At 55.2% G+C, this 12,338-nt stretch overlaps 1 protein-coding gene across 3 annotated transcripts in view; it reads right to left on the bottom strand.

Annotated features, from left to right (window-relative positions):
• The window catches only part of ikbkg (inhibitor of nuclear factor kappa B kinase regulatory subunit gamma), a 41,181-nt gene extending 29,983 nt beyond the window's left edge, over positions 1 to 11,198 (bottom strand). Inside the window, exons 1-6 of one of the 3 annotated variants that reach the window (XM_085978910.1) lie at positions 10,643 to 11,198; positions 9,254 to 9,544; positions 4,529 to 4,719; positions 4,025 to 4,204; positions 1,898 to 2,032; positions 222 to 283 (exon numbers count right to left, since the gene is read on the bottom strand). In XM_085978910.1, coding sequence (XP_085835036.1) covers positions 222 to 283; positions 1,898 to 2,032; positions 4,025 to 4,204; positions 4,529 to 4,719; positions 9,254 to 9,467 — 782 coding nt within the window. In that variant the 5' untranslated portion in view covers positions 9,468 to 9,544; positions 10,643 to 11,198. The remainder of the gene's footprint in view (positions 1 to 221; positions 284 to 1,897; positions 2,033 to 4,024; positions 4,205 to 4,528; positions 4,720 to 9,253; positions 9,545 to 10,642) is intronic. The other 2 variants (XM_085978907.1, XM_085978909.1) reach the window with 2 other exon arrangements.
• Positions 11,199 to 12,338: the final 1,140 nt, after the last annotated feature.

The following is a 12,338-nucleotide window of genomic DNA, read 5'->3' as shown; positions in this document are numbered from 1 at the left end:
GAGAGACAGAGAGAGAGAGAGAGACAGAGAGAGAGACAGAGACGAGAGAGAGACAGAGAGACAGAGAGAGAGAGAGAGACAGAGAGAGACAGAGAGAGAGACAGAAAGACAGAGAGAGAGACAGAGAGAGAGACAGAGGGGGTTGGAGAGAGACAGAGTGGGATTGAGGTGCGGAGAGGGACACAGGCCTGTGCCCGTGTGGCTCTGACGAGAGGACCTACCTGACTGTCGACTGCACCCCGGCTCCCTGCACAGCCTCCCGTTGCCGGTCATCACTTCTCTCCTGAAAAGACAGAGCGTGTTAGTGCTGGAGCAGTCTCCTTCTACAGAGGCAGGGCTCCAAGGAGCCAGCAGTTAGTTTGGTCACACTGGCAGTGAGCAGGTTAACACCGCCCGCTCCCCAAATGAGCCGTCAGACATCACCTGTCGACACCCTTGACACTACATCCTAGCAACACAGGAACAGGAGGAGGCCGTTTAGCCCCCTCGAGCCTGTTATATTAGGAACAGGAGGAGGCCGTTCAGCCTCTTGAGCCTGTTACATTAGGAACAGGAGGAGGCCGTTCAGCCCCCTCGAGCCTGTTACATTAGGAACAGGAGGAGGCCGTTCAGCCCACCTCGAGCCTGTTACATTAGGAACAGGAGGAGGCCGTTCAGCCCACCTCGAGCCTGTTACATTAGGAACAGGAGGAGGCCGTTCAGCCCCCTCGAGCCTGTTACATTAGGAACAGGAGGAGGCCGTTCAGCCCCCTCGAGCCTGTTACATTAGGAACAGGAGGAGGCCGTTCAGCCCCCTCGAGCCTGTTACATTAGGAACAGGAGGAGGCCGTTCAGCCCCTCGAGCCTGTTACGTAAGGAACAGGAGGAGGCCGTTCAGCCCCCTCGAGCCTGTTACATTAGGAACAGGAGGAGGCCGTTCAGCCCCCTCGAGCCTGTTACATTAGGAACAGGAGGAGGCCGTTCAGCCCCTCGAGCCTGTTACATTAGGAACAGGAGGAGGCCGTTCAGCCCCCTCGAGCCTGTTACATTAGGAACAGGAGGAGGCCGTTCAGCTCCCTCGAGCCTGTTACATTAGGAACAGGAGGCCGTTCAGCCCCTCGAGCCTGTTACGTAAGGAACAGGAGGAGGCCGTTCAGCCCCCTCGAGCCTGTTACATTAGGAACAGGAGGAGGCCGTTCAGCCCCCTCGAGCCTGTTACATTAGGAACAGGAGGAGGCCGTTCAGCCCCTCGAGCCTGTTACATTAGGAACAGGAGGAGGCCGTTCAGCCCCCTCGAGCCTGTTACATTAGGAACAGGAGGAGGCCGTTCAGCCCCTCGAGCCTGTTACGTAAGGAACAGGAGGAGGCCGTTCAGCCCCCTCGAGCCTGTTACATTAGGAACAGGAGGAGGCCGTTCAGCCCCCTCGAGCCTGTTACATTAGGAACAGGAGGAGGCCGTTCAGCCCCTGGAGCCTGTTACATTAGGAACAGGAGGAGGCCGTTCAGCCCCCACAAACTTGTTACATTAGAAACAGGAGGAGGTCCAAACTTCTACCACCCTTTGTGTGTCGAAGTGTTTCCTAACTTAACGCCTGAAAGGTCTGGCTCTAATTTTTAGACTCTGCCCCCTCGTCCTGGACTCCCCAACCAGTGGAAATAATTTCTCTCTCTACCCAATCAGTTCCCCTTAATATCTTGAAAACTGCGATCAGATCGACCCTTAACTCCAGAGACTCGAGCCCCGTAATCCAGCCAAGGGCAGTGGAGAGACACAAAGTTGTCCCGTGTAAGCTCTACCCCCGGTGCCCACGGGAAGCCGTGCCCAAGCGAGGGTGGGTGAACGGGGGCGCTGGGCGGGGGGGAGGGGGAGGGGTTGAGGCAGCGGGCAACCTCCTCTCGCCCGTGCTCCGCGGCCCACCTGCACAAGGGCGGCGCTCCCCGCCTCGTTCAGCTTCAGCCGCAGTTCCTGGTTCTCCGCCCGCAGCACCTGCAGGTCGTCCTCCAGCTCCTCCTTCCTAGCTTTCAGCAGCCGAAGATACTCCGTGACCTCGACCTAAAACCGGACACAAGACAGAGCGAGACTCAGTCCTGGGAGGAGGTGGGGTCGGGAAAAGAAGGAAAGACTCCCGTCTCTCCAACCTCAAGACGTCCCGAAGCGCTTCACAGCCAGTGAAAGACTTTTTCTGAAGTGTGGTCACTGTTGTAATGTAGGAAACGCAGCAGCCAATTTGCGCACAGCAAGCTCCCACAAACAGCAATGTGATAATGACCAGATCATCTGTTTTTTAGTGATGTTGGTTGAGGGATAAATATTGGCCCCAGGACACCGGGGAGAACTCCCCACTGCTCTTCTTCCAATAGTGGCCGTGGGATCTTTTACATCCACCTGAGAGGGCAGACGGGGCCTCGGTTTAACATCTCATCCCGAAAGACAGCACTTCCGACAGTGCAGCGCTCCCTCAGTACCGCCCCTCCGACAGTGCGGCGCTCCCTCAGCACCGCCCCTCCGACAGTGCGGCGCTCCCTCAGTACCGCCCCTCCGACAGTGCGGCGCTCCCTCAGCACCGCCCCTCCGACAGTGCGGCGCTCCCTCAGTACCGCCCCTCCGACAGTGCGGCGCTCCCTCAGTACCGCCCCTCCGACAGTGCGGCGCTCCCTCAGTACCGCCCCTCCGACAGTGCGGCGCTCCCTCAGTACCGCCCCTCCGACAGTGCGGCGCTCCCTCAGTACCGCCCCTCCGACAGTGCGGCGCTCCCTCAGTACCGCCCCTCCGACAGTGCGGCGCTCCCTCAGTACCGCCCCTCCGACAGTGCGGCGCTCCCTCAGTACCGCCCCTCCGACAGTGCGGCGCTCCCTCAGTACCGCCCCTCCGACAGTGCGGCGCTCCCTCAGTACCGCCCCTCCGACAGTGCAGCTCTCCCTCAGTGCCGCCCCTCCGACAGTGCGGCGCTCCCTCAGTGCCGCCCCTCCGACAGTGCGGCGCTCCCTCAGTACCGCCCCTCCGACAGTGCGGCGCTCCCTCAGTACCGCCCCTCCGACAGTGCGGCGCTCCCTCAGTACCGCCCCTCCGACAGTGCGGCGCTCCCTCAGTACCGCCCCTCCGACAGTGCGGTGCTCCCTCAGTACTACCCCTCCGACAGTGCGGCGCTCCCTCAGTACCGCCCCTCCGACAGTGCAGCTCTCCCTCAGTGCCGCCCCTCCGACAGTGCGGCGCTCCCTCAGTACCGCCCCTCCGACAGTGCGGCGCTCCCTCAGTACCGCCCCTCCGACAGTGCGGCACTCCCTCAGTACTGGCACCGGGGGAGCATCAGGCCTGAATTAGGGAGCTCAAGTCTTTGAAGTGGGGCTCGAGCCCACCACCTTCTGACAGATCTGGTCATTTATCACATTGCTGTTTGTGGGATCTTGCTGTGCGCAGATTGGCTGCCGCGTTTCCTACATTACAACAGTTCAAAAAGTGCTTCATTGGCTGTGAAGCGCTTCGGGACGTCCTGAGGTGGTGAAAAGCGTCGGAGAAATGCCAGTCTTTCATTACTTTATAACATCTTTTATTAAAAAGTTGGTTTCAGTTGGAACCAGTCCCTGGGAATCTGACCGAGTGGCAGGACACGCCAGAGAAGAGGGGCAGGGGAGAAATAATATATTTACGTTCAGTTGAAAAATGAGAAACAGAAAGTGGAAAAATAAGCAGAGAAAGAGGAGGTGAGGGGTTGTGTCTGACACTCAGCAAGTGCCCTATCTCGGCCTGGTGGGCTGGTGTTGCATTTCCCATCCCCGCCGCTAGAGGGAGCAGGAACGAGCGGCCAATATGGCGCCTTCCTGTGGCGTTTCTGGGGCATGACGGGCCGTAGCTGGAACTCGCCTCCCCCCGCCCTCACCCTTACATAAGGGGGCAGTGCCCCCCGCCCTTGCGGCTCAACGGGGAGTCATACTGCCCGGCGTGCCGGAGGCCCAGTTAGACGATCTCGGCCAAAGGAGAGCTGGGAGGGGAGGGTCGGCGGGGGGGGAAGAGAGGAGGGGAACCCGATGGGTAACGCCAGCTCACCTGGGCTCCGCCCGTCACCTGCCGCGATGGGCCCTCCTCCGCCTCCTCCTCTTCCTCATCCGCCGGGGTGGCCAAGCTGCCGAACATGCTCTGGGTGATGGTAGTATAGGAGGCGAGGGAACTCCAGCTGCTGCCGCTCGGCCCCCGGTCCGCGGCCGGGTCCAGCCCAGCCCTGGCCCCCTGCACAGGCACAAAGCAACTGGTCAGTCATCGGGCGGGGGGGGGGGGGTTGGTTCCAGGCCCGTACCCTGGGGCAGGCAGAAGCAGCAAGCACATGGATATCAGCCCCGCCAACCAAAGCCCCGATGTTGGTGGTGGGGGGGGGGGGAGAAAGAGGAGAAGGGTCAACAGACGCCCTCTGACCTCCGACCCGGACACGAGGGGTGGAATCCGCGGAGAGCAGGAAAGAGAGAGAGAAGGCGGCAAGGAAGAGGGATTGGATTTAGCGAGCATATAGGGAGAGAGGTGAGGGAGGGGAGGGGAGCGAAAGGGGGGGGGAGGTACCTTGGCATCCTCGCTCGCCCCCTGCGCCTGCCTCCGCAGCTCACAGTTGGCCACCCTCAGCTGCTCCACCGCGCACTTGGCCTCCTGGAACTTGCAGGCCAGGAAGTCCTTCTCCTCCCGGTTCTTTGTCCGGAAGTCCTGCAGCTCGTCGCACCGGTCCTTCAGCGCCTGGTTGCTCTGTCGAATCGCCTCTGTGGGGACACCCAACCAAAACAATATACGTCAGCCACAGTTCTAACATAAGGACTAGGAGCGGGAGGAGGCCGCATGGCCCCTCGAGCCTGTTCCGCCATTCAATAAGATCACGGCTGATCTTCGACCTCAACTCCACTTTCCTGCCCGATCCCTCGATTCCCCTACAGTCCAAAAATCTCTCGATCTCAGCCTTGAATCTACTCAACGACTGAGCCTCCACAGCCCTCTGGGGCAGAGAATTCCAAAGATTCACCGCCCTCTGAGTGAAGAAATTCCTCCTCATCTCAGTCCGAAATGGCCGACCCCTTATCCTGAGACTGTGGCCCCTGGTTCTAGACTCTCCAGCCAGGGGGAAACAGCCTCTCAGCATCGACCCTGTCAATCCCCCTCAGAATCTGATATGTTTCAATGAGATCACCTCTCATTCTTCTAAACTCCAGAGAGTATCGGCCCAATCTACTCAATCTCTCCTCATAGGACAACCCTCTCCCTTACTGCAATTATATAGGGGCCCTGGTGAGGCCACACCTGGAGTATTGTGTACAGTTCTGGTCTCCTTACCTAAGGAAGGAGATACTTGCCATAGAGGGAGTGCAACGAAACATAGAAGATAGGAGCAGGAGGAGGCCATTCAATGCGATCATGGCTGAGCATCCAAATTCAGTACCCTGTCCCTGCTTTCTCCCCATATCCCTTTAGCCTTAAGAAATATATCCAACTCTTTCTTGAATATATTTAATGAATTGGCCTCCACTGCCTTCTGTGGTAGAGAATTCCACAGGTTCACCACTCTCTGGGTGAAGAAATTCCTCCTCATCTCAGTCCTAAATGGCTTACCCCTTATCCTTAGACTGTGACCCCTGGTTCTGGACTCCCCCGCCATCGGGAACATCCTTCCTGCATCTAGTCTGTCCAGGCCTGACAGAATCTTATAGGTTTCGATGAGATCCCCTCTCAATCTTCTAAACTCCAGTGAGTATAAGCCATATCGACCCAATCTCTCCTCATAGGTCATTCCTGCCATCCCAGGTAGCAGTCTGGTGAATCTTCGCTGCACTCCCTCCATGGCAAGAACATCCTTCCTCAGATAAGGCGACCAAAACTGCACACAATACTCAAGGTGTGGTCTCACCAAGGCCCTGTACAACTGTAGAAGGTTCACCAGGCCGGTTCCTGGGATGGGGGGCTGTCCTATGAGGAGAGATTGAGTAGATTGGGCCGATACTCTCTGGAGTTTAGAAGAATGAGAGGTGATCTCATTGAAACATACAAGATTCTGAGGGGGGATTGACAGGGTCGATGCTGAGAGGCTGTTTCCCCCCTGGCTGGAGAGTCTCGAACCAGGGGTCACAGTCTCAGGATAAGGGGTCGGCCATTTCGGACTGAGATGAGGAGGAATTTCTTCACCCAGAGGGCGGTGAATCTTTGGAATTCTCTGCCCCAGAGGGCTGTGGAGGCTCAGTCGTTGAGTCTATTCAAGCCTGAGATCGAGAGATTTTTGGACTCGAGGGGAATCGAGGGATCGGGCGGGAAAGTGGAGTTGAGGTCGATGATCAGCCGTGATCTTATTGAATGGCGGAGCAGGCTCGAGGGGCCGAAAGGCCGACTCCTGCTCCTATTTCTTAAGTTCATATGTTTTTATGTTCTCACACCAGAAATCAATCTAGTCGAATCCAATGGGAAAGAATCAGAGAAAGTAACAGCATGGAAGGAGGCCATTTCGGCCCATCGTGTCCGCCCCAGCCAACAAAGAGCTATCCAGCCTAATCCCACTTCCCAGCTCTCGGTCCGTAGCCCTGCCGGTTACAGCATCCCAAGTGCACATCCAAGTACTTTTTAAATGTGGTGAGGGTTCCTGCCTCTACCACCCTCTCAGGCAGTGAGTTCCAGACCCCCGACAACCCTCTGGGTGAAGAAATCTCCCCTCAAATCCCCTCTAAGCCTTCCCCCAATTACAGGTAGAGTATCCTTTATCCGAAAACCTCGGGACCAGCCGTGTTTCGGTTTTCGGATTTCAGAAGGTATTTTATAAGACTGGGAAATTTGTCGGGGGTGGGGGTCGGCGGTCGGCGGGGGGTCGGGGGTCAGCAGGGGGTCGGGGGTGGGGTCGGCGGGGGTCGGGGTCGTGCGCACGACTTACGCTGAACGAAAAAACTTTCGGTTTTTAGAGGTTTTCGGTTTTCGGAAGTTCGGATAAAGGATAGTCTACCTGTACTTTAAATCTGTGCCTCCTGGTTTCTGACCCCTCTGCTGAGGGAAATAGCTCCTTTCTATCCACTTTATCTAGGCCCCTCATAATTTTATACACCTCAATAAGGTCTCCCCTCAGCCTCCTCTGGTCCAAGGAAAACAGACCCAGCCTATTCAGTCTTTCCTCATAGCTAAGATTCTCGACTCCCAGCAACATCCTTGTAAATCTCCTCTGCACCCTCTCTAGTGCAATCACATCTTTCCTGTAATGTGGTGACCAGAACTGCACGCAGTACTCTAGCTGAGGCCCAACTCGTGTTCCACGGAAGCTCACCATAAGCTCGAGGAACAGCAGCTCATCTTTCGATCAGGCACTTTACAGCCCTCTGGACTCAACACAGAGTTCCAACAACTTCAGATCATAACTTCGGCCCCTATTATATTTTTATATTTTTTATCCATGCTTTTCCTTTTTTCCCTCTCTCCCACATGGCAACTGTCTCTCACTCTGCCAGCGCATTTCACACTTCATCTCGAGCCATTGTCTGTTTCTCTACCTGTCCTATTACCATCTCGTCTCGCCTTCAATATAGAAACATAGAAGGTAGGAGCAGGAGTCGGCCATTCGGCCCCTCGAGCCTGCTCCGCCATTCAATGAGATCACGGCTGATCATCCAAATTCAGTACCCTGTCCCTGCCTTCTCCCCATATCCCTTGATCCCTTTAGCCTTAAGAAATATATCCAACTCCTTCTTGAATATATTTAATGAATTGGCCTCCACTGCCTTCTGTGGTAGAGAATTCCACAGGTTCACCACTCTCTGGGTGAAGAAATTCCTCCTCATTTCAGTCCTAAATGGCTTACCCCTTATCCTTAGACTGTGACCCCTGGTTCTGGACTCCCCCGCCATCGGGAACATCCTTCCTGCATCTAGTCTGTCTAGTCCTGTTAGAATTTTATAAGTTTCAATGAGATCCCCTCTCATTCTTCTAAACTCCAGCGAGTATAAGCCCAATCGACCCAATCTCTCCTCATACGTCATTCCTGCCATCCCAGGTATCAGCCTGGTGAATCTTTGCTGCACTCCCTCCATGGCAAGAACATCCTTCCTCAGATAAGGCGACCAAAACTGCACACAATACTCAAGGTGTGGTCTCACCAAGGCCCTGTACAACTGCAGCAAGACATCCTTGCTCCTGTACTCAAATCCTCTCGCTACGAAGGCCAACATACCATTTGCCTTCTTAACCGCCTGCTGCACCTGCATGCTTACCTTCAGCGACTGCTGCACAAGGACACCCAGGTCTCGTTGCACTTCCCCCTTCTCCCAATCTATTGCCGTTCAGATAATAATCTGCCTTCCTGTTTTTGCCACCAAAGTGGATAACCTCGCATTTATCCACATTATACTGCATCTGCCCAATCGCCCAACCTGCCCAAATCACACTGGAGTTTCTCGGCATCCTCCTCACAGCACACATGCCCACCCAGCTTTGTGTCCCTGCGGCACACCACTAGTCACTGCCTGCCACTCAGAAAAAGACCCATTTATTCCAACTCTTTGCTTTCTGTCTGCCAACCAGTTCTCTATCCAAGTCAGTACCTTACCCCCAATCCCATGTGCTTTAACTTTACACGCTAATCTCTTATGCGGGACCTTTTCGAAAGCCTTTTGAAAGTCCAAACACACCACATCCACTGGTTCTCCCTTATCTATTTTACCAGTTACATCCTCAAAAAATTCCAGTGGATTAGTCAAGCACGATTTACCTTTTGTAAATCCACGTTGACTTTGTCCGATCCGGTCACTGTTTTCCAAGTGCTCTGCTATTACGTCTTTTATAATAGACTCTAGCATTTTCCCCACTACCGATGTCAGGCTTACCGGTCTGTAATTCCCCACCTTTTCTCTACCACCTTTTTTGAATAGTGGGGTAACATTAGCTACCCTCCAATCCATGGGTACTGTTCCAGAGTCTATCGAGTTCTGGAAGATGACCAGCAATGCATCTACTATTTCTAGGGCCACTTTCTTAAGTACCCTGGGATGTAGATTATCAGGCCCTGGGGATTTATCGGCCTTCAGTCCCATCAATTTCCCTAACACCATTTCCCTACAAATACTGATTTCTTTCAGTTCCTCCCTTTCATCAGACCCTATGTTCCCCGACATCTCTGGGAGGTTATTTGTGTCCTCCTTTGTGAAGACAGAACCAAAATATGTATTTAATTGGTCTGCCATTTCTTTGTTCCCCATTATAAATTCCCCTGATTCTGACTGCAAGGGACCTACACTTGACTTCACCAATCTTTTTCTCTTCACATATCTATAGCCTCACCTCTGAGGCTGCCGTTATCGCGTTGGAGTTCACGATTGTACTGCAGGAGGGTCTGCAGGCTGCCGAGGTCCGCCGTCTGGGAGCAGGGCATGTGGAGGGTCCCGCCCGGCCGGCTGCCCAGCATCCCCTCGCCTCCGATCAGCTCTGAGTCGCTGCCCAGGCTCCCGCTGGGCTGTACCATCGCCGCCAGGGGGGCCCCCTGGCCCCGAGACATGTGCAGGGGGGGTGGGGGGGGGGGGTGCAGACCAAATGAGGGCGGGGGGAGTGGCTGGGCCGCAAAATTCAGGCCACCTGTGGGGGGGAAGAAAGGAGATTGTTACTGACAGCCGGCGGAAGGGAGAGGAGGGGAGGAGAGGGAATAGGAGGGGAGGAGAGGGAATAGGAGGGGAGGAGAGGGAATAGGAGGGGAGGAGGAGAGGGAATAGGAGGCTAGAGGAGAGGGAATAGGAGGAGAGGAAGGGGAATAGGAGGGGAGGAGAGGGAATAGGAGGGGAGGAGAGGAGATGGGAGGAGAGGTAAAGCGGGTTAGGGTAGAAGTCATGCTTCAGCTGTACAAAACCCCTACACTCCCGTACCCTGGATTACTGGTCCAGTAATATAACCCCGACACTCCCGTACCCTGGATTACTGGTCCAGTAATATAACCCCTACACTCCCGTACCCTGGATTACTGGTCCAGTAATATAACCCCGACACTCCCGTACCCTGGATTACTGGTCCAGTAATATAACCCCGACACTCCCGTACCCTGGATTACTGGTCCAGTAATATAACCCCTACACTCCCGTACCCTGGATTACTGGTCCAGTAATATAACCCCACACTCCCGTACCCTGGATTACTGGTCCAGTAATATAACCCCGACACTCCCGTACCCTGGATTACTGGTCCAGTAATATAACCCCCACACTCCTGTACTCTGGATTACTGGTCCAGTAATATAACCCCCACACTCCCGTACCCTGGATTACTGGTCAATCAGTAACTAGGGGCATTAAATCAGAATTAGCACTGGATTAAGGGACAGTGGGACTTTGCCTTGCCCTCCCCTCTCTCTCTCTCTCTCTCACACACACACACACACACACACAGGGTTAACACTGAATTCTTGTGCCCCTGTGACCATTGAGGCCCAGTCAATCGCTGCACTTTCGAGGGAATGAAGGGGACAAATATTACAGGGTGCAAATTGGATTGGAGAGTGGGGCCTGGGAGCTAATCAAGCACTTGCTGCAATCTCTGCAAAAGGCCCGCGCAGGAGTGCCTCCAAAGGACGGTGCAACCTAATTCCGTGCTGCACATCCTCACCCCACTAAATAAAAAATGCAAGCAACGCTAAACTCACCCCCCCTTAACCTCCGGCACACCCTTGAACGCGCTTGCAATCACCTTTGCAGCAGACGTTTTGTGCTATGATAAACCTCTCTCTCTCTCAGCCTGGCAAATAAAAAAGAATGCAAGAGGGAGAGGGAAGAGGATGTATGTCGGGAGAGGCCTGCAAACGCAGCCCGGAGAGGATTGGGGATGGCTGGAGGGGGAGAGAGAGAGAACCCGGAAGCAGACAGACAGAAAGAGGAAAAAAATGGGCAATTAACACGCGGCTCATCGGATGGAACGTTGCCCGGGACCAATCGAACGTTGCCCGGGACCGATAGAACGTTGCCCGGGGAGAAATTGACACACTCCTGTGTCAATTACTCGCTGCAATGTATCAATGCCTCCCTCAGCAGCTCCAGCCCAGTCGCTCAAAGGCATCTTGTCTTTACCTGCTCCTCCCTCGGGGTTTGGGGAACTGGGGGTGGGTCGGGTCGGGTCGGGGGGCTTTGCTGCACGATCCCACCCCCCTCCTCTCCGGCTCTCTCTCTCTCTGTCTCTTCGGCAAAAAAAATCCTGACACAAACAACACACACACTGTGTGATGCAGTCAAAAATAGCTCCGCCAGTTTCACTTTCGCTTTCCTTGCCCCCCCCCCGGGATGCAAACCACGCTTGGCTGTGAATTAAGGGGAATATTTGCCCCCCAGAACTCTCCAACTCATCTTCACTCACCGCGCTGCCTGGGCGCACGCAGCCCCCGACGTGCACGCCGGGGGGGGGGTCCCTCTGTAAATACTGACGCACTCCCCGTGGACCCCCTGTAAATACTGACGCACTCCCCGTGGACCCCCTGTAAATACTGACACACTCCCTGTGGACCCTCTGTAAATACTGACGCACTCCCTGTGGACCCTCTGTAAATACTGACACACTCCCCGTGGACCCTCTGTAAATACTGACACACTCCCTGTGGACCCTCTGTAAATACTGACACACTCCCTGTGGACCCTCTGTAAATACTGACGCACTCCCTGTGGACCCTCTGTAAATACTGACACACTCCCTGTGGACCCTCTGTAAATACTGACACACTCCCTGTGGACCCTCTGTAAATACTGACGCACTCCCTGTGGACCCTCTGTAAATACTGACACACTCCCTGTGGACCCCCTGTAAATACTGACACACTCCCCGTGGACCCTCTGTAAATACTGACGCACTCCCCGTGGACCCTCTGTAAATACTGACACACTCCCGGGGACCCCCTGTAAATACTGACACGCTCCCGGGGACCCCCTGTAAATACTGACGCACTCCCCGTGGACCCTCTGTAAATACTGACACACTCCCGGGGACCCCCTGTAAATACTGACACACTCCCGGGGACCCCCTGTAAATACTGACGCACTCCCCGTGGACCCTCTGTAAATACTGACGCACTCCCCGTGGACCCCCTGTAAATACTGACACACTCCCGGGGACCCCCTGTAAATACTGACACACTCCCGGGGACCCCCTGTAAATACTGACACACTCCCGGGGGCCCCCTGTAAATACTGACACACTCCCGTGGACCCCCTGTAAATACTGACACACTCCCGTGGACCCCCTGTAAATATTGACACTCTCCCGGGACCCCCTGTAAATACTGACACACTCCCGTGGACCCCCTGTAAATACAGACACACTCCCGGGGACCCCCTGTAATTACTGACACACTCCCGGGGACCCCCTGTAAATACTGACACACTCCCCGGGACCCCCTGTA

Source organism: Somniosus microcephalus, unplaced genomic scaffold, assembly GCF_052327205.1.
Source record: "Somniosus microcephalus isolate GS21.2 unplaced genomic scaffold, FLI_Smic_1.0 unresolved_chr7, whole genome shotgun sequence".
Taxonomy (NCBI): Eukaryota; Metazoa; Chordata; class Chondrichthyes; order Squaliformes; family Somniosidae; genus Somniosus; species Somniosus microcephalus.
The sequence above is the reverse complement of the archived record's forward strand: the minus strand, read 5'-3'. Positions and strand labels throughout refer to the sequence as shown.